A 27,284-nucleotide genomic window follows, 5' to 3' on the forward strand; every position below is an offset into this window, starting at 1 on the left:
GGCTGGAGAGCTTTGTGTCCTCTCTGTGTCTTCTCCAATACAGCTCTGCCATTCACTGTCTCTCTACTAGTATTTTCCACACAGGGGGCATATTTGTTTGCTGACAGCTAACTACCTGTGTACAGTATTTTTTTCCTCCGAGTAGATAGGTAGCAGGTTGCACACTGGGAAGCTGTGTTGGCTTTCTGATTACAACTGGTGAGTTTGTGAGGTGGCTTTGGTGATTTCATGATTTAGTCAAAGCTCTTAAGCGCACACTTGTGAGCTATTCAAACATCAGTGCAAATTTAGGCTGGACTTATTTCAATGAGTGGATCTGGGGCATATTCTTGAGGGTCTGGGACCGACGCTGTGGCATTTAGTGAGTGTCCCTAAGATGGTTAGCCTGGTTCCAGACCTCTGAATCGCTTCCCACAGCTCCAATGTTGAATGAAGACAAACTGGAAAGAAACAAATAATTTAGTGATGATTATGCTACTGAATGATTCAAATTCCTTACAAAGCAGTAATAGAGAATCGTTGTATCTGTGATACAATACAGAATATTGATGCAATACACCCTGTGAGTAAATACGAAGAGTTGCAGCAAGAACATCTTTCTATGTTTAAGATCATTTTAAATCCAAATCCAGTGGCATCATAGTATGAGAAATATAATGCACCAGACACGAAGTGACCCACAAACAGACAGAGGGAGTTGAGTTTTGTTTGAAATTAAAAAGTATGACCAAATGCAGGCAAAATAATTTTCAAACATAACAAGAGTTTGACCTAAAGACAAAATAACCTGTATTCTGTTTGTCAGTTGATCATAAATGAGAATAATATTCAATACAGGCTGATTTCCCTGCTGTTTATAAGTACTGATGTAAAAGTTCAAAACTTAGATTGAGTTGTTGTCAAATGTTACTCTGTGATTCAAAAGATCTGTTCAATTTCAGAGTGATCGCATTCTCCACTCTTGTGTTTTTAGTTTCGGTGGTTGTGCGTCTCCTTCTTTCACATTTGTCAGTGTCAAATCTTCAAGGGGGCAGACATCTATCTATTAGAAAATGTTCTTCTGCAGCAGATGTGACATTGCCGTTAGCATTGTCTTTCTCTTGGCTTCGTTGAATAACAGTCCTATACAGAGCTTTAGAGGTGAATGAAAAGCCGTACGCTGTACCCTCACCTTCATGTCCACCCATAGAACTACTTGTAATCTTGTTTCTGAATCTCTTTTATAAGTGTTAGGTACGGTTGACTCGTTTCGGTAGATTTTACCTCTCTCCTCTGTGGGTATTTAGTAAATCCGTCTGTTTTCTTGTAGCCTGAGGTTAGGGAGATTTGCCTCTTCCTCTGATGAAATCTGCCATAGTTTGATAAAACATCATGCCTCACCTAAATATAGCCACCTGCAACTGCACAGCCCCAGTGTCATGTGCAGTGTGCCTGCTGGCTGTGCTTGGCAAAGACAGCGCCGTTATGACAGTTCATTGGAGCAGGTGACAACAAAAATAGGATTAACCCTTTATAACCAATTATTTTCTCCTTAGACACTTAAATCTTGATGTGAGTGCCAACTGGCTTGTGTAAACTAATGAGCTGTTCTTTTATGGGGAATAAACGGGCACCCTTTTTGCTGCTACAGATGTTGTTCTCTGCCTATTTTGTGATAGGCTTTATTATAGATTACCTTTTCTTCTTGCTAAGTGTATCTTGTGTAAAATTAAGTTTTTTTTCTATCTCACAGGAGCCTTTCATGCTTAATTGTTATTCAATACTACTCATTTATTCCTTCAAATATGGCAACGGGGTAAATGAGGCTGTTGCTCTGTCAGTTATCTTTTAAATTGAACTTGGATTTAGATTCTGTGTCCACCACAGACTGGTGGGTTCGCCTGAGATCCCGGCCGACATTACGCTAAGAGGTTGTGGGCTCAGTTTTAAAGCTAAACAACCTAAAGTATCCATTGGTACAAATGTTATGCTAGATTGTGGGGGAAGTTTGGCTACATTTTGGAGAGTTTTTATTTTGAAAAACAGGTTGGCCGTTTTCATCAGGGTCCCTTGACTTCTCACCTGAAAATACCTGAACGAGTCTCCCTTTTACAGATATACCCACTTTATATTTAATCCCATATATTTTAATCCCATACAATTTTAAAACGTGCAGTTTTTTGCATGTAGTATATTGTATTGTTTTTACCCATTCTAAAAATAGTTTCTGCATATTGGATTCTAAAAATTCTATTTTAGCAGAGATCTCCAAAAGTCTAAATCACAGGATGTATTTTTCTTTGGTGTTCGTCAAGGTCTTGGTGTCTTAATTTGGTATTTTGGAGGGATTTTCTGACCATTTTTAATCTAATCCAAAAATGTGCGAAGAGCTGCTAGAGCCAAGGTGGTCCTTGGTGAGGCAGCAGAGCAGACAGCTAGCAGCTAGCGACCTGGTATGGCCCTCATCTGGCACTCAAAGCAGCCAATCCCTCAATTATACCTTACTCTTTTGCACCAGGCTGTAAACATGCTTATCTCAGCTGTAAAGCTGGGCATTTTAACATGGGGGTCTATGGAGATTGATTCGCTTTTAGAGCTAGCCTCAAATTGCCATTTTAACAATTGACGTTTTTGGCACTTTCGTGTTGGCTTCGTTTCTCAGCACTGGAGGTTGCCACTTGACACACACACACAAATTAATTATTCAAAAAGGAAACAGCTTTCTCATTGAAAAACAGATACATTCCTATCATTTAATCAGCCCAAATCACATTTACAGTGCACACAATGTTTGCTAGTGCCCTTGTTGAAGTGCAGTCTGGGAGCACTCATTGTTCTTCTGCTGTTCCCATTCAGTCAGTGTGCAGAATAAAGCGAGGCACTGTTAAATGCTGTCTACCACTTGTACCTGACATGACAGATGATCTGCTTGCAAGCTTTGCCATCACTCTCCCAGCATCACAGCCAACATATAGACATCTCCACAAGGGAAATCTAAGTTCACACACCCATGCATATGCAAACACAAACATATACCCCCTTTATATGCCCTGTATGTGCAGGACTATATACACCCCATTGCTGTATCCCTTGTGCCCCCTCAACATATAGGCTACTCCTGAAAGGTAAGTGTATGTCCATTTCAGGCTGCTTTTGGTGGCACACAGTCCCTTTCAGGTAGCCTGGCTGGCAGGGTGAGGAGACTGAGAGAGGCTTATCGTGTAGTCAGATGCACTCTGAGGGTGACAACATGTTCCTGTTGTCCCTGGTCACCCCACCGGAGAGCAGAGTGGGCTGTGGCTCTATCCCCACAGACAGCAAAATGTCAGGGCTCCCTTCATCAGTACATTGAACACAGCCCCACAACAAGTTAGGTGTGAGCTATTCTGCTGCTTCGTTGTGGAAAAGCTCTGATGTTCCCCAGTGGTCACATAATCATACGAACACACACCAGCTCTGGCCGCGTTTTTCAATAGAAAGTGATTATATCTTGTTATTATCACGTCTTTATCTGATCTATTTTTTTATTTTTACAAAGCTTTGTTTACAACCAAACGAAAAAGTCACCAGCAGTTTCATTATCATTATTATTTGTCATTATTTGTTATACATAAAATAAGTATTTATTTGCTGGCATTGCTTTAATAAACATAAACTGGACTTTTCTAATAAAAAAAGATCAGAACAGTTCAAATGAGATGTTTTCTTCACCCCTAACACCTGGTCACCTTCACAGCACCAGTGCTAGGTCACTGCATTTTGCTTTCATTTTATTTCAAGACAGGTGGTATACCAGCACACAGCGTGAGTCAGTGATTTGGGATGCATACAGAGGTATAGGATTGTTTAATGCCTTTGAAATGTCCGCCTAACATCCCGCACTCGCCCAATTGTATTTATAGAACAATGTTCTTCTATGTCAGGGTCCCAGTGAATAATACAACACAGTAAATGGATCCCTTCTATGTTTAGGCGGCCTGACCTCCATCAGGAGGCAACCACATGCATGCTCACACACACACACACACACACACACACACACACACACACACACACACGTGCATGTAAAACCACAGTCTACACGTACACACACTTAAAATCCACAAGGATTCCTACACAGCTCTTTGAAATTCTGCATACTGAGCGATGTCCTTATCCCAAAACATTGTAGTGGGTCAATTACAATTTTGTTTAAGGGGGGACCTCAAAGTCACTAATGGTCATAGGACGTCTTCCACTAGTAGATTGATTTATTTTAAAATCCAATGGTACTACAAAAAGGTACCATGCTCAGATTTTTATTTTTTGCGTGGTGCATTTCCCTTCATATTTAGAAAAATGCATTTTCACAATGAGCATATAAGAGCTGCTATCAATCTCACCTATCCCCTCAATCCTATAAAAAGTTAGGCTTACTCAAACAGGTGGCAGCAGTGGCTGTGTTCTGCCAGGGTGCCGTCCAGAGGTCTCAAGCAGAATGCTATCTTGTGCTTTCTGCAAAGATGTTGAGAAGCTCTCCTCCAGCACTTATTTTTCTATTTCTTTCATTCATACAGCATCATCTAACTGAAGCCAGATCTATTTTACAGGCTTCACCTCTATGGCTTGTCTTGTTCTTTTTTGGTTTTGAGCAACATCCAGTTGTTGAATTCGGATTGCCTGCATCATCAGTTTAAAGTCCATTTATTCGATTCTTTGGTTTATCATCAAATACTTTCAAAATGAATGACATCCCCATCAGCTTTAACTGTACTTTGTGCTATTTTGTTTAATAGCAATACCCTGGCACCTTATTTACGTGAAAAAGCTTTGAATCAATTTACTGTCATTGTGAATTAGAAGGCCATCCGGCACCCTATCTGGCCCATGGTAAGCTCAGAAGATCAGTGCTGCTGCAGTCTATTCACCAGGAAAATATGCTGGCATTGTAAGTTTCTGCAAACCATGGAAATGTTAAATGTGGACACTTTTTCATTCGGTCAGAGCAAGTGACTTAGTACAGTAAGCGACGTGCACAGCAAGTGATGTAGTACCGTCACTGTACTAAAAGTGACATAAAGTTACCTGGGTGTAATTACAAGTATAAAAAGCAAGAAAGTCCACTAAGGGCGGGTGAGACCAAGGTGGATGGGTCAAACAAACACAGGATTTTAACCCAGGAGGCTGCTGTTCTTGTCCTGTGTGAAACCAAAATTAAATGTTGACTTTATGGTTGTTGTGTAACATTGGTAGGCTTGTTACGTAACGCTGTGTAAGAAAGTCTGCTAATGGCCGTTGTTGTTTTGTTGTTTAAAGCTAACCAGTTGTTTCACCATCTAACCATCAGTAATTGTGCGTTTCTGCAAGCATGGCACGCGGCTGATGTGAAACTTTTATGAAACCTTTTTGGTTCTGACACCTCAACATTCAACGTATCCTGTGGTTTGCAAAAACCAACAATGCTAATATTTTCTGGTGACTTGGTTGGCAGTTGAGTCGTCACAGTTGATACAAATGGCAAAAAAGGGAAATATTATCAGGGTTATCTGTTTCTGTAGAAACAGATAACCCTAAATCATCACTGATATACTCTGTCAAGTGCTGGGAGCATACTTGCATCCTATTAGTAAGCTGTAGCTGAGGGGATACAAAAAAATGCACACGCTATCTAGCATTTTTAACATTTGATAACATGGCAATATAAAGAACGAATGTCATCATCTGTTCGTGTTTTCATAAGTTTTTCTTGTCCTGTTGGGCTTTCATTCATGAGAAAACCCAGTGGTGGCAAGGTCTGTCTAAATATAACTCCACTTGACAACAAGCTGGAACAGTAGATACCCTTTTACTTTGAAGGATTCCAAGTATTGTCCCTGTTCCCTCAGTGTATGTGTATATGTTTCTGTGTGTGCAATAGATATGAAACTGAGATGTGTGTCTGTGTATGCTGTGAATGTATGTATGCATCTGTGAAATGCTCTTATCAACTGTAACCTTAGCACGTTACAACTTAAATGTCTGCTCTATAGCAGCCTGTGTAGTTTTTCTGTATTTTACAGTCATTACTTTTTCAAAGTAATGTTACATTTTTCCACAGATTTATGTGTTTGAGTCGAAGAGACCTCTTGTGTCCAAATGCCACCATGGCATCACTCATGCCATAGATTTCTTTCGTTTTACCTCCGTAATGAATCAGCAATGATGTTTAGTCATGCTTACAGCAGAGAAAATAGAACAAAATCTCAAATTATTGGCTGACCAAGTCTGCACCATTTAAATGGTCAAGTTTCCTTTATAGCAATGAGGGACATTGATTGTAGTAGCATCAATGGTAATATCAAGGTACATCATAAGGGTAAAACTACTTGGAGTTGTTGTGCTTTATCACAAGCATATCTCAAAGGACTTTGAAGAGAAAAGGCAATTTTAGATCTAACTAATCCTAAATAAAATGATGAACTATAAACCTCCAACAAAGCAAACACAGGCATGCAAAGAAAACAAAAAAACAAACAAAAGGAATCTCATGAGGAAGGAAACGGGGTATGTGCCAGGTTATCTCCTGCTCTGGTGAGGCAGGCGTTATGTATCTGTACTGATAGGTACATTTTAATCAACTTGAAATTACATGGGCCCAAGGACTTTTTGGATCAGGCTGTGTCATCCAGCAAAGCAGCAGTTCATTTTAAAGCCTTTGTTATTTACTGCAACACTGTGAATCAACCATGAAATCAATAAACATCAGCTGCAGCAAGAGAGTGAAAGAGCAGTAATAACTTGCTGTGGACTTGCTAGCTTGCAGTAAAAAAGCGTATCCTACCCTGGTTATGTATGTAGTATCCTTTCTTCCTTGTTTCCTGGCCCTGCTCTTGAAATTGGCTTTGCGCAGAAACAGATCTTTGTGGCCCAGTTAATGATGAGGTGGGTAAATCATCAAAGCTCACTGGGCTGGTCCACCATGCAGGAACCCCCCCCCTCTCCCCACGGTGCGATCTATGGAATATCCAGGATATATCACCCTTAACACAAAAGAGCCAATCTAGATTCAATTACCAAGCCAGCTGAGAGTGCAATTTATATCCAAACTCTCGGGCCTGGAAGACGGACGAGGTGGCAGTACAGTTTGTAATTAACATTTAACCCTCATTGACCTTTTGAGTTGTGATTTACAGTACAAACACAAATAGCTTTCACATCAAGCATTTCATTTTTCTTAATAGGAAAAGCACATGTGTTATTAATAACATTGATGACTCTGTTCTATTTAGGTGTCTCAGTAAGCCATGTCAGTGAGCCAGCATGCCAGGGCTCAACAATAAGTAGTGGCTGATTGCCCAGTAAAATGTCACGTCGTGGTGGTGAATCTAGCAACTTGGGCACATGGTAAAAAAATAATTAAAAAAAAAAGCAATTAACCTTTGTTTTTTTTCCGGAGCTGAAAATGGAAGTAGCTTAGGAGTGACCTATCTCACTACAGTGAAAAAACCAAATTGAACCATGATGAACAATATACTTATGCTGAAACAGCTAAATGGAATTCAGCCATCATTAGTTTATTATTAACAATTTTCCCACTGTGAAATGTCAATGTCCTTTGTGAAAAAACTATACTATAGAGGTTACACATAAATGTAACAATAATAAGACATTACTCGGTTAACATTTACAAATTAATTCTTTCTTTTTATGTATTTCTAACTGTGTTTTGTATGATGAGTCGAAGAATAGTCCGTGTCACATCGTATTTTTAAAGCCATGAAAAAATGGCAACTCTCCCTTGGAATGTGTTTTGCCACAAGCTGTGTTTTACTATAATACACAGCAGCTCAAAAGTTTCGGGTCAGCTGTTGTATTGATGTTTTTTTTCTTTCCTTCAACAATGACCATTTCAATAGAGACAAAAATACTATAAATCAAACAATAAATGTATTATTTACATTTGAAATAGTTTTGGCCCCAAAAGAAGTATTACATGTCAGGGGAGAATACAGTTGTTTTTCTCCAAATATCCCACGATATATTTTGTGCACTTGACAGGACCTTGCTGGACAGGACCTTGTTCCTATTTAAATCTGCACATATTTTGATACTTAGCTTCCTGTTTCTTTTAGCAATGGCAGGCAATTTCTGCTATTCTCATTCAACTGTTTCTCGAGGGATCTTTGTTTCTTTCGACCCTTTCAATTGTCACTCTGGTTGAACCAATGTACAGCATTTTGTTCTTCATTTACAAAGCATGACTTTTTTTGCAAGTAGTTGATACAAAATAACATTTATTGGAAAATAGGTCTTTCTACAACCTCAAAGTATGAGTAGTAGTCCTCTAACGGATCGAGCTTTTGTGGGAGACAACCCCAAACATTGAGCAATAGTGTATATACTTCATGATGCAAAGAGATACAGTTTGTATATCATGCAGTCCATATAGAATGAGTTTTTAAAGCACACAGAAGATTAGTGTTACCCTTTAAAGGATGTTGCTAAGAGTTAGCTAGATCATTTTGCTATGTTCTGACTCTCTTTTACCATCCCATCTCTGTCTTTCTACATTTCTATTTGCAATAAGGTTTTACTGGGACTTGACCATGCTGCTGCTGATGGTGGGCAACCTCATCATCATCCCCGTGGGCATCACATTCTTCAAGGATGAGCACACGCCCCCCTGGATTGTGTTCAACGTGGTCTCCGATACCTTCTTCCTCATGGATCTGGTCCTCAATTTCAGGACTGGTATCGTCAAGGAGGACAACACGGAGATCATCCTGGATCCGCAACAGATCAAGATCAAGTATTTGCGGAGTTGGTTTGTGGTGGACTTCATCTCCTCCATCCCTGTGGACTACATCTTCCTCATTGTGGAGACGCGCATCGATTCGGATTTCTACAAGACAGCGCGCGCCTTGCGGATTGTCCGCTTCACAAAGATTCTCAGCTTGCTGCGGCTCCTGCGTCTCTCAAGACTCATTCGCTACATCCACCAGTGGGAAGAGGTAGGAAATTGCACCATAGTGTGTTTTATTGTATAGTTGTGCTGAACGTTGGCCACTTTCCTGTATGATGTATGTGATGCCTGCTTTTTAATTTGGCCTTGGCAAACTGGATTCCCTTTATATCTACAAGTGGATTCACACAGAGAACAAAAAAGACAGATTCAGAGAAAATACAATAGAAATCTCAATGATTGACATTCATACCATCATACTATTTGATTAAGCTAGTCAAACACTTTGGGCTTCACTTCTTGAATCTGATTATAATCCAAATTTTTCGTTTTCCCATACTGAGGAGTTACTGTGAGTATGTTTACGGAGATGTATACCTTTCCCTTTCCCTTGAGAAGGAAATATGGATAAATGCTGCTTCTGATTACATCCACCCTTGAAAGGAGTGAAGAGGCTCTTTTGCTGTACCCCAGTCACCGATAAGTTAATGAGGCCGGATGTTGATTAGCATTTTTCCCTGTGTGAGCCCATCCAGCTAGCAACGGGACCACAGAGCCCAGAGAGGCTTTGCTGTGATACTAGCATGATTATGATTGTGGCAATAATTAGAAAAGTTCCCATTGCACTCACTGGATGGATCCTGTTGTTTAGTCTCAGAGGTAAAAGGTGCAAAGTGAAGCATCAGAGTCTCAGCGTGGAGTCAACAAGAAGACACTCCACTAGAGGATAATATGTGACAGTCAGGGCTGCTCTGTTGGTCAGTCCCAATATAAGTGAAAACACGGGATCATTTAATAAATGCTACCCACGAGTCAGACTACTTCTTAGAGGCTCAGTGCTTTATAATGAACTGCTGTTTGTCATTCCACATATCCTCCCTAAAAATAATCAAAGCCCCAGACAAACTTGTATTTCTTAGAGGCAATGGGCAGTGCAGGGTGGGGGCTTTAGTTCAGGGTTAGTGTTGATAAAGAGTACTTTGACACAAGATGCGTGCATGGACAACAGATGTTATATTGCTTTTCTGCAATTTATACTGTTTTTGATGTCATGGATCAAAGCAACATTTTCAGTTACTTGTCAGGTTGTTTACCTCGAGGCCAAGAGGCCATTTAACAGATGGGTTTTGCACTTAACATAAGGAATCCATACATCTTATGTATTGCCCAGTGTAGATATTTGCCCCCGGATACAGTTCACCTGATCACTGAATTACTTTTTTCATTTTGCATCAAGGAAATAAATCAAATGTTGTTGCTGTGCTGTTGCATAATTCTCGCTAATAATAGCTTATGAATTACATTTTTGTGAGTTGTTGGAGATCACATACAAAAGCTCAAAATCCGAAGCAAAATGGCACTTGCAACCATTAGCGACGATTGCTCTGTGTGAATTTTCAAAGACGCAATCTAAGAGATGTGCCAATGCTTTGCAGATGCCGGTGAGATATATAGCAGGTTAAATATCTGGACTTGTCTGCAAGTCCAAATCCTGTAGTGTAAACATTTTTTTTGACAGGCAATGACAGCAGCAACGACCCAAATCCAATGAGAATGCAAGACACGGGACAAGGGAAATATCAATGGAAGTTGGGTTATTATTTAGGGTTAGGGTTATTGTTATTTAACCTCCAACTCTCTTTGCAGAAGAGACAATCATGCTACCTATCTCTCCTCCATATTCTTTTCTCTTTCCTTGTTTTTTTCCGCTGCAAATCAGCACACAAATGACTTGGATTGCTAGCTTCTTGCAAACATCCATTTTTGGAATGGACGGGCGTGGAATGGAGGAAAGAACTCCTGTCATGCGCCTTTCCCGGTATCACTTCTCACTTGTGTTTTGATTTAGTTTGGAGAGCAAACAGACTTATAAGTGTTATGTCTCTCTTTGTGCCATCACTGATTGGAGCCCTTAGATTTTAAAAATGAAAGGCACACAAGTACACATAATTTTGGTTCATATGGACAAATAACAGCAAACTCTAAAGTAATCATGGAACAATTAATTAAATCCAGAACTTTTTCAGAAATGAGATCCTTGGCTCGGCTGTGTGGACTACTATTGCTCTAGTTTCACATATACTCACAATACAATATTGATACCCTTCAATAAGCCTGTTGCACACTGTTGTCAAAATGCAGTGCCACTCAGTTAGTCTAGTCGGTGGGTGTGTTCACCTAAATTTAGGACATTACATGGACAATTGAAAGGTTGATTAGCAAGCTGATTGCCAACCAAACTACAATATTCGCAGACGTGCCTTCGGGCATTCTTAAAAGTCGGCACTCTGTGTAGAACAGTGTAACTGTGGCGAGATTAATCATGCAAGGCCTCTGTGATGCCATTTCAAAGAGAGGAAAAGTTCAAATGAATCATGGGGGAGAATCCCTTTGCCACCTTGTGCCTCCATGAATGCCTGCTGCTGTACTTCTGAGCCCAAAATGCAGGCAGAGATACACGCAGTTGAGGCCAGCCCTCATTTGAATAGGGTGGACACACTGACAGTGAGCTGTCACGTGTTCAGCCTGTGCAATGAGGCAACAAAGGAAGGAGAGGAGAGAGGAAGAAATGGCAGAGAGAACTAAAAGGAAGGAGAAAGAGATTAAAAATCAGTATAGCCCATTGGATTAGCTTATAGATGCTGTTGTTTGGTTGTAATCGACCACCACCCCAGACATGTCCTCTGTGTTAAGAAAGGAAGACAGTAAGGTGAGAAGAAAACAAAGCAATAAATCATATTTTTGTCACCAATATAATTGCAAGGACTTTGCAGGGCAGTGATGACTGCAGCATCTACAAACCACGGATACAATACGACGAAGAGAGGGGACATCACACGCACAGAGCCAGCTGCCATTTACATTTTTTATGCCTGTGTGTGTGTGAGTGTGTGTGTGTGTGTGTGAGTGTGTGTGTGTATGAGGTTTGCTGACGAATGCTAGTTTGGCAGACAGAGTGAAAGGCCAGCTTTGCCTCAGCGCAAGAGTACTCCAGATGAAACCTCACATAAATGTCATCTGTCAGTGCAGAATAACTTGTCGCCAAGATCTCACCACCTAACTGACTTTTTGACTTTTCCTATTGACAGCTACACTTCAGACAGCGTGTATGCATCTCGTCGCCATTTGAATATTTTGGGACCACTTCACACTGGCCCAACATTGGTCTGTCTATCGGCATATCGAGCTTGGGCAGCACATTCTCATTTCTAAATCGTCAAATACGACAGCTTGGTCGGTAGCTCTAAGCTTCAAACTATGAGGAAATCCGGTGGCATAGTATAAAGAGCAAAAACTTCCTCGTACGGAGGAGGTTGGGGTAGACAGACTGTTCAAAGAAGTCAGGACATTCACCCAGGAGACAGGTGTTTGTGTCCCACTTGAAACCAAAAGTCAATGTTGACAAACTTGAAGTAACGTTCTGACTGTAACCTAAACCACAATCTTTTCCTAAACAAGTAGTTTTGTTGCCTAAACCTAACCAACTTGTTACCAGTGAACACGATAGTTAATTTTGAGAAGACAGTGTATGTAACGAGATGAAACTGTCGTGTGCAAAACTGACACTGTGGGGGTACGAAGAGCGTAGGGTCACTGACCAAGCTGCTGTATTTGACAAGTTGGGACGTGTTGGCTTTGAGAGGGAAATTTCTTGCTTTTATACGATAAATACTATTTTATACTATACCTAGTTTTCACAGACTTGAGGCAGGATCCTCGTCATCCGTGACAACTGTGCAATATTTAGCCCCATTTAATGCCATTCAGCTTTCCATTCTAAATATGGCGCTGAGATAAGGTGCACTTCTCTGACATCACATTGCAGAAGCTGCAGACCTTTGATGTCGTGATGTCCTCCAAAAAGAAAAGCAGATTTTTTTTTTTTTTACTCATATTTTACAAGTATCTGCAAGCTATAAATAGTCCGACACTAATTCATTTGGAGTGTTATTGTTTGAGTTTCATTTCCTCCTCAAGAAGTCACACAGAGGACACTTCTTCCGGGAAGTGTTGAATACAGCTCAGTCAACTGTACTGCATGGTTTAATGCCCCGTAGAGTGATACTGTGGGGAACAAATGTAAAATTTGAATCTTTTCTCATGTACTCTCTGCGGTGAATAAAGATTTTTAGGAATTCAGAACGAGACAAAGGAATAAAACAATGGCAAATGTACTGAAGTGATGGAGAAGCAATTCATACCAAAAAAAAGAGCTCAAAAGCATTAAACGTGAAGTGCCTAAAGGGGGTTGTCAACGATTTCAGGGATGGGCACACAACTGTCTGTCTTGAAGTTGTCAAAAATAGATTCACAAAATCAAAGTAGCATAATGACCATAAAGATCAAATAGGAACATTTGCCAAAGGGCTAATCATTAGCTTCACATCCTCACTAATCCTCACCAAACAAATTGCAGTGTGACTTGGACCTTCACAGCAATACCCCGGTGCAACACGTCATAAATCTGTTTCATACTCGTATGAGGACATGCAATAACTAACTCCCCACACGTAGTATAGTTCTCGGTCACAACATCAGTACTTAATAAGTGAAATAACATGTCTGAGGCATATAAAGGTGCTAAATCTACTGACACACATGTAAATACATATTTGGCATTGCAATCAATTCACCCGTCCATTCATTGTGATATACTGTATGTGTGTCGAGTGGTTTCTTTCTGCACGTGAGTGTGTGCATGCTTTTGTTGGCTTTGTTGACATGGACTATAAATGCATGATCTTAAGAGAGCATACTGTGCTAGTTGCCTGAAGCTCAGACATTTTGGCGCATAACCGCAAATTGTTGTGTCCTTGAGCGTGATGCTTGACCCTTAAACTGCTCCAGTGGGACCTCCCCGAAGACAACAGAGGGGATTTGGGATCAAAGCAGGACTACATTCTTTTATAAATTGTCATTAAACAAACTACAGCTCAATTAAGTGTTTTTTTTTCAAATATATGAATAAGCTATTACTTTGTATCTATTATTGTACATTCAGCTTGCAAAAACTTGTACATTACAATTAGCTACCTTTACACCAGCTGTGATGTTAAATTGTACATTAACGCATCAATAAGTATAATCCAACAATACATTATGTATTATTTTTAAATGAGACATTCTTAATAAGTGCTTTTACTTTAAGAATATTTAGATGCTAATACTTAAATTAAAAAATAGAATAAAATAAATGTGGAGCTGTTTCTTGTAATTCTATAATGTGGTATTGATACTAAAGTAGAAGATCTGAGTACTTCTTCCCCCATTGGATTTAAGTATATTTATACTTTATCAAATAAATATTGTACATATTGACTATCTCAAGGATTATGATGCATCTCCTGTTAATTTTTAGGATGATTTGAAATGATTTACCACTAATCCCCTTTCTATAGTAATATGTGGAGAGAAGTATTTTACGCAATTCTTCTTGACTGGCTCTGAATTTTGGGATGTTACATTTACGTTGTCTGACAGTGAAAATCTTGTTCCTTAAATAATGTAAATTCTGTTGTACCAGTGTGTCTTCACAATATTCTATTGTTGTTAATTTATTTACAAAGCACAGAATTCTCCCAGGACATTCTAGCACGTAAAGTGACGTCTGTAACTGCAATCATATCATCTTCACCCCCTCAAAGACTGTAATCCAAACACCACTACACCATCAGTATCCACGCAATACCCGGATCCCCCACCAGCTCATGAATCTCCATCAATGTTCTTTTTTTATTTCCTTTTTTTATCACAGCTGTTATAAATTATTATATAACAGCCATGTTGGCAGAATGATGTTTACAAACCAGGAGATTTTGGTGGTTGTGGCTATATGCCAGTGATGACACTGTCATGCATAATGGCATTCCACATGGTGTGCAGATATCCATCACCTAGCAGACTGCCGTTCTGGCGTCTCCCCTGTCTCCCTCTTGTCAGCTTCCTCTTGTCACTGGGATAAAAATAAGACTGTGACCGGATATTCTCCTCATTGGAGTTGTCTCCTGTTGACGAAACAGTGACTTGGATGAGATTGGTCATCCTGTTAAATCAGATTCAAGGCAGTGCACTAATGACTAAGCTCTGAAGGCTTCCTCCTATCGTGTCTGATGCCTACAACACAACAGTCTCGACTGGCCGACCCAGGAAACATTGCTTTTAGCGTGAATGAGATGAAAAGGCAAAGAAGAGGATATTTTATAGTAAGGTGTGAAGCAAATGACTTAAGGCGTTCGGAGCTATGCAACACCACCTGTGTTCATTTATTTCAAGGTGGCAGATCGTCTATCTCTATTAATATTAGCATCTTGGATTGTTAAGATCTATGACTCTGCCTGCTGTGTGCTGCAGTTAGGGAGAAACAAAGGCATATGTCAGTAAAATATTCAGGTGCTTTGATAGAAGTCAGCCATGTGGCTGCCCCGTGGGTCCAGAGAATTCCAATGCCTTTAATTTCCAGCCAGTAAATCTATACAAAAATATTTAAATAAGGTAAATCAACTAACCCGCCACCCACTCACTGACCCATTACCTTAGCAAAAAGGACTGGTTTTTCAGAGATAAGAAAAGAAGGAAGAATATATTTGATGGGCTATTATTGAGTGCACAATGAGGCTTGCCAGCAATAGTGACAGGTCCTCAATGTTCTGAATGAGCCTTGTGTGATATCAATACCCACAGTGGATTTGCCTAAACTATTACACGAAATATGTGTAATTCTCCAGAAACCCAATGGCGCGTCTTTGTAGGGAGCAGAGTTAGAGTGTTTTTTGTGATCCGAGCCCTCCAGGCCTGTTTAGACAGATGATGGAAGGGTGTTCCCAGTGGTACACTCCCAGGCCTACTTCTCATTCTCCACATGTGCTTCATCCACCGTGGCAGCATGCATGAGCGTGACATTTTGGTCAAGGTGTTTATAGTGAGAAATCTAACCCTTGCCCACAGCCTGCTCCCAGAATCTGCCATCATGTGAGATGATTAAAAATAACACCGGTACATGTTGGATTGATTGAGCTGATAAACGTTGTTACTCAGCAAAGGAAAATTAGTCTCGCTCAAAAACTGGAAGATGCAGCATGTGGCTATATACAGTGCTGTAAATTAAATAAATTAGTACTACTTCTACAGTCTTCAAATCATGTCTTCGTAAAACAAGCAGATGATCAAAACATTGAGCTACACTGTGTGTGGGTGCTGAGTCTTCAAAACTAAGAAATCACAGAAATTACATGATTTTATTTGAGCATTGAACACAATAATAAACTCTGTGAAGAATTTAGCTTTCTCTTATGTGTCGGGTGGCCATCATGCCACACATTCATCATCATTAGCAGCGCGAGCAGCAAACACCAGATGCCTCGGTATAGTGTTACATCAAATATGTCTGGGCAGCTACCATCAGCACCATGGGACATATGCATCTATTCTCTCACCTGGATCACACTCTTCTTACTCCATCTGTTTGAGATGATTCTGCAGCTGCCTTCACCCACTCTGTGCCTGTGTGGGCCTGATCGCTGGCCCACAAGGACACAGATTACTTTATGACTTTAGCACGTAACCCTGTTTTTACCCCTGTTCTGATTTTTCGTTGTTATTTACTGGTTTTATTTGTCTGTGAATACCTTTTGGTTTATCTGGTTTGGTTTGTAAAGTCAATTTGTGTTCACATTTATTTTAGCTGCATTTATATGTAAAACTGTACATTAGGATACAATATTTGTAGCAACAGTAGTGCTAGTAGCAGTAGTATAATCAGTTTGCCTTGTAACTGAGGTTAAAGTGTTTTTTCCCCACAATTACTGTTTATAAAATACACCCTTAAACTCAAAGTGCTTACAACCTTGTAACTGCTATTTCATTAGTTGCATTCATGAAATTACAACATCACTTACTGTAGGTTATGTGATCTGAACCATGTTTTTGATTAAAAAAGCTTTTGTGTTGCATCTCGGTGCCCTCATCAATCAAAGCTCTCTTGTTTATGCTGATGTTAATACTGCCAGGCTCACTCTGTTTCCTTATCAATTAAAAGAAAGTGGTCGGCAATCCATCAACTTCCATGTAACAAGCCATGCATATTGTGAAATGGTGTGTATGCAAACAGTGCGTGAATGATTTTGAATGATTTTGAATGAATTTTTGCGTTAAAAAAGTGTATATCTGCATTTTTATAGTACATGTTAAATTACGCAGAGCGCAGACGTCCTGCTGTTTGTGGCCTTTTATCAATTCACAAAAGGTGTCAGAAATAAAACGAGAGGGAGAAGCGTTCCAGACATCTCATTTTTTGCCTCAGAATAATGATCCTTTAACAACCTTCTAACAGACCCAATCTTGGGAACATTTTTTTTATAACTGGAAAGTCTGTTCCTGCTTGGCATGGGTGTATTTGAATTGATTACAGCGGTGGAGAGAGATATGGGAATCACCTTCCTCCAGTGAAAGTACACGTTGGGTTACAAACTGGGGATTTGCATGGTATTACTCATGACAGTTCGCATAGGCTTTATTCTCCACTCGGTGGTTAAGTCTTTTTAGGGCACAGCTACAGTAAGAATGTACCAGGAGTTATTGTTGAACAGTAATGAGTCATTCAGGCTGTGCCTCAAGGTATTGAAAGGAATTTATCCTGCCTCAGAAATATCCTGACACTGTAGAAAACGCAGTAGTATTCAGTATATTGACAGTTTCAAGGACAACCTACACAATTGGATGGAACAGTGCATAACACACTAAAGACAGTAGACCATTCAATGCTCCATAGAAAGAGTAATTTCACAAAATTCGCTAGTGGGAATTTATTACGCTATGCATAATTTCGGGAGGTTTTTTTGGAAACGGTTCGCCCGTGTCTCATCCACTAACGTGGAGGGGACGAGCTTTATGACTTGTACTGCAACCAGCCACCAGGGGTCGATCAAGATGTTGTGGCTTTACTTTTGGGGCACTGTCTTGTCCTCCATCTTTCTATAAAGTCTATGCTCAGTATAAACGGTAATCAAATGGAATGCCCATTGCTTGCTGCTCTGCTCACATTAATTATATTATTTTTCTGACAAAAATTGTGGCTTTGTCTCAGTCGTGACTGATGCATGATGGTGTATATTGCCTGATTTGACAGTCACTTGTACTCTACTTTTCACAATGACTTGTGGGATATTTTGAGTCCATGAATGAAAAATATATCTGTCTAAATGTGGGAAATGGAAATGGGTACTTCGTGATTTATTCATTCGCCACAGAGTGAATTTAAGACTTTAATGTTATGGATTGCCATTACGGCTCCAGCAGGAAATTTGACATCACACAACATTGCTTAATAGATAACAAACCTTATTTATCACTGTGTTTAAAGGCTCTTAAAAAAAAAAAACAATAGCTCACATTTGTCGTGCAGCTGTGAACAGAAGTGTAGAAAATTAGGGGGATTTGGTGGGTTGAGCAAGAAAAGATGAAGCTAAGCGAATGATTCAGCTTAGGTGATGTTAAATTGCTTCAGGGTAAACATTTTGAACAAGAGCCCAAAGAAACAAGGGAAGGGACAGAGTGGTAGAGAGACATGTTGAGTTTCAGTGTGTGTGTGTGTATGTGTGGACAGACAGAGAGTGCGTGAGTGGGGATGTCTCCATCCACTCTGAGAGAGCCTGGCTCCCCTCCTAGCCCGAGCACATTTTCCCGGGCATACCTCTGGCTTCATGCTGGCCTGTTCACGGAGCTAAATTGATGTGATTCGATGGTGCAGCAGCACCCACACTGTCCTAGACAAAGACCACACTGATCCCTGCCAGCCTTCTTCTTAACACGCACACAGAAAAACTACACAGATGCGTACTCACATTTATATGCATTCGGATGGAAATGAAAAATAAACAAGCCCAGTGCTTTAGGAACAAGGAATAAGATGGAATGTCGGGCGACAAATATGTGGATCTCATCATCTTCCTCTACATCCTCACCTACTGCTGAACAACAAAGTGCAGATGAAATATCCCCTCTCAGTCACAAGCTCTTAATGGGCGCTGAGTGGATTTTGATAAGGAGTGGAGCAGTTAGCAGTGCACACCGTGGTCTTCAATGGGATTAAGTGGCTTGGATGTTTAAGGCCATTAAAGTCTACACCAGCCCAGAAGTCCTCGAGCGCCTTATGAGTATATTTATCATCAGGATTAACAAACGCAGCCTGTGAACGCTTCCACCCCAGGAGTGCAGCCACCTCTACCCTTGTACCATTATTGTGTTTGGCTGAGTGGCTGATGATAAGAGCGCTTCAGCACCAGGGGAGATAAAGCTCTGGTCCCAGTCTGCTGACCATCCCCAGTGGACTGCTCTCAGAACAGCAACATCTGCATCCACCAGCTCATCTGTGTGCAATGTAAAATGCTATGGTTGGCTATCACTGTTAGGGCTAGTACATTGTTGTCTAATTCCTAAACCACAAACCTTGTGCATGATGTGATCAAAGAATAGACCCAAAAGTCATTCAACTGATGTTAGAGTAAGACAAGCTCTGTTGAGGACGTGTGTGTGCATTGTAATCTAGAGAATTATCAGAGATTTGACCATCAGCGTATTAAATCGTCCTACCCTAACCCATTTCCTGGTTACTTCCTCTCCCACTCCTCAGATCTTCCACATGACCTATGACCTAGCCAGTGCCATGGTGAGGATAGTCAACCTGATCGGCATGATGCTGCTGCTGTGTCACTGGGATGGCTGCCTGCAGTTCCTGGTGCCCATGCTGCAAGACTTCCCCGTCGACTGTTGGGTGTCCAAAAATAAGATGGTGGTGAGTGCTTCTCCAGCATCGAGTCCCCCTGCCTGCCGGAATACGATTATGCCCTGTCTTATCTCATCTGTCAGCTTTAGTAATTATTGTACTAAAACCCTTTAGCATCCTGGGAAAGATTGCCTCATGTATCTGTCATTTTAAGCCCTAAATCAAATATATTTATCTGCTACGTTTGCACACATTTATTCAATTTGCTGATTATTTTTCATTTATTTGGAGCTCCCAACATCTGTCCATATTGTGAAAGGAGAGAGACACTGAGGCTGTGCAGGAAACATTGATTTTCTGAGGAGGACAGATATTGGACAATACTGGTTGAATATTGACAGTTTCCAGTGAGCACTCACGCTGCGCTTTAATTTAGCTGTATTGTTAAAACAGCTGCTGTAGTAGAGTCTCTGTTAAAGCCAACTCATAATAAAGTTATCTTTTATTTGCTTATGGAAGTGGACTGTGTCACACCTGATGTGTGACTCTGAATCACCCGCAGCTGATGGCTCTCATGCTAAATTAGCATGATATATCAGAGTTATTGTCAGGTTTTCTGTTGGGGACCTCAATAAGGATCGATCTGACATCAGTGAATGCTTCTCTTTTCAGTGCAACCTACCAATAAATCAACATATATTTAACCCTTAAGGATTGCAGCTGACAAGAGTGTTCTCTAACTGATGGCTTATCAATATAAAATTCAATGTAAGTGCCAATAAAGCAATGTTTGGGCTTTTGTGTGGTTGGCAACTCATTTCAGAGAAAAATAAAAAGATGTGCACATAGTGGAATAAAAGCTTCCTGGATTGTGTAGGTTCATTGGCAACGTTTTCAATCAACAGGTTTGCCTCAGTCAGTTTAGTGAATTTAGCTACTTAGTATCCATCCAATGGTAACAATTCCCGTTGTGTTATCACGTCATTATCAGAATTTTATATTTATTATACAGGCAGAAATTACTTGTTTAAAGTAATTAAGTAATTCAAGTCAAAGATGGAACACTTCATTTATTACCGGAAAGATGACAGATTAAACTGTGGCAACATTGAGGTACACACATACCAGCACTAGTCAGCCGTGTGTTCAGCTCTCCGTGGCAGAACAGATGTCACATGAGTAGTTGCATCGCTCAAGGTATGATGCATTTGGTTCATCATGCCTCACTGCCTCCCTGACATGCTCACTTGTTATATTTAATCATAAGAAACGACAGATGCTGCAAACCACTGTCCCTTGAGATATTACACACGTTAGCTAATTTTAGCTCGTTTTCACACCTGATACACACACTCAGGTGAGGTGGTCCTATTCAGGGACAGTGTTGGTACTGGAGATCAAACCAGCAGCCTCGTTGACCAACCCTTTACCATCCTCCTTGTTTTTCAATTGTATGGAATAATGTGGATTATATCAAAAGAAATACATTCAGAGTTCTATGTTGCATGTGGTGAAATCCTAACCGTGACTATATCCCACATCCATTTTTTTTAGTTATATTCCCTTCACCACAATAAAAGATGCATTTTAATACAAGTTCAATATGCATAAAGCCAAGTTGCAAGAGGATTATATTAAATTACATAAGGCTGAGCTGTTAGGCAGCGTAATGTAAACTATGGTTCATCATTAAAGCTTTTTCTGCATCAGTGAAAACAAGGATATAATCGTTTGTATGAATCTTAAAAACATATTTGAACCTTAAACACATTGCAGGTGCAGAAAAGAATAAAACCTCAACAAAGAAATCCTGCAAAGCAATATGATAATTAGCTGTCCCAAAATAAATAAAAAAAGTCCTTTTATATGTTTACATTTTCAGACAAATATTGCCGTTACTCTGAACAAAAGCTTTACTTCTAACTTTACTTACTCCCATTAAAACGTGATAATGTAGTCTTTCATTTCCTAAATGTGTATACCTTCATCTCAGCAACTCTGGAATATGGACTCAAGTGATTTCATGCAGTTCTGAATTACATCAAGCCATTTTTTACTCCTCAGAGACATGTTTCCAAAACTTTCAAAGAGGTTGCACTGGCTGCCTCCTCAGATTTCTACACCCACAAACCACCCTTTGCATCTAGGAGTGCAGAGGCCCTGAGATATGAGACACTCATAATGTACTCAGTTTAAAATCCCAAGTGAGGGATGTAGCCTCTCATTAACATCAACATGGAGATTGTTTTGTTTCCCACAGTAAACACTGTCTAATTATTTGTATTACGTAGAAGGATAGCTCTCAATGTGACGACAATAACAATTATATCTTTCTGAATTAATTCAAGCCTTGAGGGCAGGCACCTCTCTGATGGAAAGCTCCTCATGTTTGGCTCGCATTACCTGCTAGACAAAGACTTTGTATTGACTCAGTCACGGTTGGGTTGGCTCTGATTAGAATCATTAGGAGCCATTTTTTTGTCCTCTTTTACAGTAGCTATCCCATTATCTTGATGGGTCATCGCTCCTCACCTTTTCAGTAGGGCACGAATACAATTGCTATCTCTCTCAGCTTTTCCGCTGTGGAAATGAGTTTGAAAGCAATTTGAACATGTCACCCCCAGGAGAGAGTTGATATTGATTTGCCATAAACTACTACCGGGATCTAAAGGAAAAGGGGCAATTTATCTACAAATGAGAAAACTCGAAGAGAAATCACATTTATTTTTTTAAATAGCTGACCTACTTTCTGTCATGCAAACCTCTAGTGTCTCACGCTCCATCCCCCCATTCTCGGGGCTCTGTTTTAGGCTTTTGCCCAAATGTCTGCGGCTTGCTCTAAATGTTTGCAGATTGAAAAGTACGTTTTACCCTGCCAGCTGCTCTGTATTGAACCAAGGAAGTCTGAAGTGGACGTCTGCCATTAGTTTTGTCTTAAGTAATTGAATGTGTGCGTGTATGTGTGTGAGCTGTCAGGGTGCTCATTGACCTTTAATGTGCCATCAACAGCATTATGAGTGAGAGAGAGAGAGAGTGAGCAAGATGAAAAGATAAAGTGTTGTCACCCTAACACACCTCATCTCCTCTTGTTTCATACAGAATGACACATGGGGACAGCAGTACTCCTACGCACTTTTCAAAGCTATGAGCCACATGCTGTGTATTGGGTATGGCATGTACCCCCCGGTGGGCATGACAGACGTGTGGCTGACCATCCTCAGCATGATTGTGGGTGCTACCTGCTACGCCATGTTTGTGGGCCACGCCACCGCGCTAATCCAATCACTGGACTCATCTCGACGGCAGTACCAGGAGAAGGTGAGTCAAGATGACGTGTTGCTTACAGCTGTGTTGCCTTGATTTATTTTGAAGAGAGGACAGTGGGTGGCAAGGCAGGATGTTGGATCGTCCTTGTCTTAAAGCTTTGTTTCATTTTGTCTTTCAATGCAGCAGTTCACCCCCATATTGATTTTCCTTGGTGATTGTGCAACCACACAGACATCTAGGTGTTCCATTCTCACTCTTCCAAAAAGGGAAAACAAACATCATCAGTCCTCTAAACCAGGGGTGTTCAGAGTCTGACATTGTAGAGCCCCCTCATAGACAAAAATGAGACAACTGCCGTGTCTACTCCAAGGTCAAAAAAAGCAAATTGCAGCATTACAGTGTAAAGGGTTTTATTAGGGCATACTGAGCAAGGTGTCCACATCCTCCTTTGCTCCTGCAACCGGACTTTTTATCCTGGACGGGTTTTTGCAGTGGTTCTTAGTGACCAGAACCCCACCCTCCCCAGTTCAGGGAAAGGAAAACCCCTGACAGTTGGTTGTGAAGGCCAAGTCGTGTTCCACAGTGCCGTGCCCTCTGTTTGCGCAGTGTGGGCGATAATGAGCTGAGCCGTGAGGCTGCCACATTGCCTACTGTCTGTGGCGATGAGAAGACGGGAGAGGACGACTTCTGGGGAATGGAGGCAGAGGCTCCAGAGACCCCACCCAAATGAAAAAGGGAGAGTGGGAGTGAAAGAGGGCAGAGAAAAAGTTGCAGGCAGACAAGCAGAGCAACGGATTAGCTGACATGATAGGTGTGTGTTACTACATCTTCAAAAGGAGAAAAAGGGTACAGGATAAATTAACACCTCACTAACCTTGGGGTGAGTAACAAAGAGATTTGTTTTCAACCAGATTCTAACCAGCTAAAAAGGGGAAAAATTCAAAAAGTAAAACACGTGACACATGACTAATCCTGCTGATCTGAGTAGCTGTTTAATGAAAGGGGAGCAAACCATCTCCCCGCTCAGCACTCTCCACCGTCTGCTGCTCTGCTTTAGAGATGCCTTGCTGCCAAGTAGACTGAACAGCTGGCCTGTCTCAGCACTAGTCAGCATGTGGTACCAAAGCCATTTGCAGCCGTTTCTGGGATCACCCCCTAAGGTGCCTTAAGAATCCCCCAGTGAGCTAAAAAAGGCTCCACTGTGCTCGCACAGCTTCCCACGGTGCCTGCCTGCAAAAAGGTTATTACTGCAGACTGCAATTAATTTTTAAGAGTGCGAATTCTCTCATTTATCTTTCCAAATGCCTCAGTGATAAGGCGCTCTCTGGGTGCAATGTCACTACGTGCGCATCTGGCTGTGGAAGCCGGATAGTAGTAATTTCTACTATACTGTTGCCCCTCCTCCTCCCTGCTTATCAGGGTTAGTTCCTTCAAAGACATAAACCTTTTTGTCATTGGCCATCGCATCGGTTGTGTGACAATGGGATCTGCTTCCCGGAGATTCCACTCTGCTTTTCCGTGTCAGACTAATACCATAATCCGTGCACTCAAGAAGTGGACAATCCATTGGTCAATCCCTGGAGTTTTAAGAAGGCAGGTGGCTGTTTTCATTGGGCGGCCATGACAGGAGCAGCTGTTCCTCTCTGCTGGGACTCAGCCCCGAGAGAAATCTGCCAGACACCAACAACACAGCAGCCACCGTGCACAAAGTTATTATACATACCTGTGATTTTACACTGTCTCATTAGTTAAACTGAGATGCTGGGGCTCTGTGTAACATCTCAAATAGCCACCTCTTAAAGCAGCCTAAGATGTGATGGAAGGGCATTTGTACGTTGCAGGTTGACTTAATGTTAATAGACCATTCAAAAACCATACACAATATCTGAATGGTAATATGATTACCATGACAATACAATAAGATACAGTACATGATGATAACACACAGTGATACAAATCCACGGCAGCATATACCAGGTACACAACTTTAAAAAGAATGCCACGTATTGGGTGAAATGAATGATGTATCAAGGCACTCTGCATAATAAAAAAACATGAATCTGCTTTGAAATACCAAATAGAGACACTCTTCAAAGATTTCTTTTTTTTTATTGTTAGATATTTGCATAATGCATGGTGGGTACTTTAAATAATAGTATATCTGTTTATATTAATCTCTTGTCGGGCATTATTATTGCTGTTATTGAACTCACAAACTCAGTCTCAGAGTGGGTACAGTACAAGGACACTGAGAGGCTTTAATTCTCATCAAAAGCAGTGTGTATTTGTAACACATTATATAAAACGGGTTTGCAAAAAGTGATTGTTTTTGTTTGTCATGAAAATTAAGAGGAAAAAATGTTCAAATCTCAAAAGCATGTTAAACTAAAGCTCTTCCATAAAATGCATTTTTCATCTTGGTCCCACTGCCTTTGATTGTTTCTGAACAACATCGCAGTGTTCAGACATTTTCAGTAAATTATTTGGCTTGCTGACTCAACACTTGCATAGCTGATGTGGCAGATTACAGACCGTGAAATATGAATGTTAATGCTGGTCTCTTTTCCATTGGCAGGCTGAGATGGATCTCTGTAGTTTGCAGTTTGGAGTTTTTGTGTTGGAAAGCCAAATATGCCCATGTTGATATTCCAAAGACGCTGTCAGCAACATTACAAAACTGCATAATTTGCATACACCCCCACTCTGTGAAGTAGCATGAATTGTGACTTATCTGCAATGTAGACGCTATGCAGCCCCATAAGTCACTGGCATGTGATTCGATAGTTGTGCTTATTACACAGTAATTACAAAGTTCAAAAGTGGTTGGCACTATTGATAAACATGAACGTTAGCTACCATGGAACTGTATTACAGTTGCCTTGTGAATGGCATTTGACCTGCAAGCAGTTAACAGCCAATGGGCAACAATGCAAATTACTTTCATAGTGGTGTGGAGGATAGATACTGACTTCTGTTAAAAATAACTCATAAAGCAGATCAACGTGGAGCCGTGCAGCACCACCCATCGGCACATTAAAGTGCCTCACACTGGTTTGATTTGACACCGGCTCTGTATTTATACGCTGTAAATGAGCTGCAAAAAGTAGAGCATGGAGCTCTCGCACACATGATACATAAGATGTGCATCATCTGTATGTCAGCCGTGAAGTTGGCATGCAGAGGTAATGTCCAGGAAACGGCTACATTTAAATGTAACCCACCTTCTGGGGGAATTTCATGAAGAAAATCAGTCTATTAAGGAATCTCAGAAGAGTACAGATGGGAAATAGGGAAGTAGGGAGAAAAAAAAAGCTCTGCCCTCAAAGATGGTGGAAATTATCATCAGAAAGCCTGGGTATAATCTTTTCTGAATAGAATTCTATTACAATGTGGCACCATGTGATAAATGCCCGGGCTGTCAGAAGACTTAAATGAGCTCTTAAATAGGAATCAGGCAGCCTGTTATTAACTGTTACACAAAATAGAGATTCCAACAATCACACTAAACACAAGGGTTTGAAATGTGGCTCACAGTGAGATGAGAAATTGCTTTTTATTAGATTCATCTTCACTATGCCCGTCTTTTGCTGTGTGTAAACGCAGGACTGTTGGTGCAGAATATTAAAGTAGGTGCATTTTCCACCTGTTTGCAACTCAATTTGTTGCAGATGTATCTGACTGCATGGGTTAGGTTGGGTCCATATTAGATGTGAATGGAATAGAGACAGACTGAAGCTGGACATGGTATTAGATTTTCTGAAGCACTCCTTTTTCTACTCAGTGTCTCCCATGTGCTAGAGATGCTGAGTGCTCTAGCCATAGTATTTTAGTTACATTTTCAAGTACACGCTGTGGTATCGTTCTTTAAAGTCTGTACTCTTTGCTAGTTAAGTTGAGTTCAATTGTACCAAGTGGTGCTATGACACTGGTTTTCATTATCAATTTTCTGTTAATTATTTTTCAAATCAAATATGAATCTATGAAATGGTAAAATAAGTAAAATATCCCGTCTTTAACATTGATTGTTTTGTCCAAATAACAGTCCAAAACCCAAAGATATTCAATTTACAATGACAATAGACAGATAAAGCAGCGAATACATCATTAAAGAATTAAGCATTTGTTGTTATATAAATATGTAAAATGTAATAAGTGGTTATTTTTCAAATTGTTTAAGCATTTGATATATTCTATTTCTATATGACAACAGATTTGAGCTGCGGCAGTGATTTAATCTTTATTCTTGAGTATTTATGTGTACCAACATTAATTTGGTATGTAACTGTCACTTCAGGAGAAGAATGTTACGCTGGTAAAATTACACTGTAATACATAATTGTACAATACTTTTTAGTATGTTATAGTAGTTCAGACTCCTGTAGCATTATAATACAATAG

The 27,284-nt window shown here is 40.4% G+C and overlaps 1 protein-coding gene across 1 annotated transcript in view; it reads left to right on the forward strand.

The window, feature by feature from the left end:
* hcn4 (hyperpolarization activated cyclic nucleotide-gated potassium channel 4) overlaps nucleotides 1–27,284 on the forward strand; it is a 63,260-nt gene that overhangs the window by 10,925 nt on the left and 25,051 nt on the right. Inside the window, exons 2-4 of the mRNA XM_031848484.1 lie at nucleotides 8,525–8,948; nucleotides 19,527–19,688; nucleotides 22,719–22,937. Of these exons, the coding sequence (XP_031704344.1) occupies nucleotides 8,525–8,948; nucleotides 19,527–19,688; nucleotides 22,719–22,937 (805 nt within the window). The remainder of the gene's footprint in view (nucleotides 1–8,524; nucleotides 8,949–19,526; nucleotides 19,689–22,718; nucleotides 22,938–27,284) is intronic.

This window comes from Anarrhichthys ocellatus, unplaced genomic scaffold, assembly GCF_004355925.1.
Source record: "Anarrhichthys ocellatus isolate YVR2014 unplaced genomic scaffold, GSC_Weel_1.0 scaffold8, whole genome shotgun sequence".
Lineage (NCBI taxonomy): Eukaryota > Metazoa > Chordata > Actinopteri > Perciformes > Anarhichadidae > Anarrhichthys > Anarrhichthys ocellatus.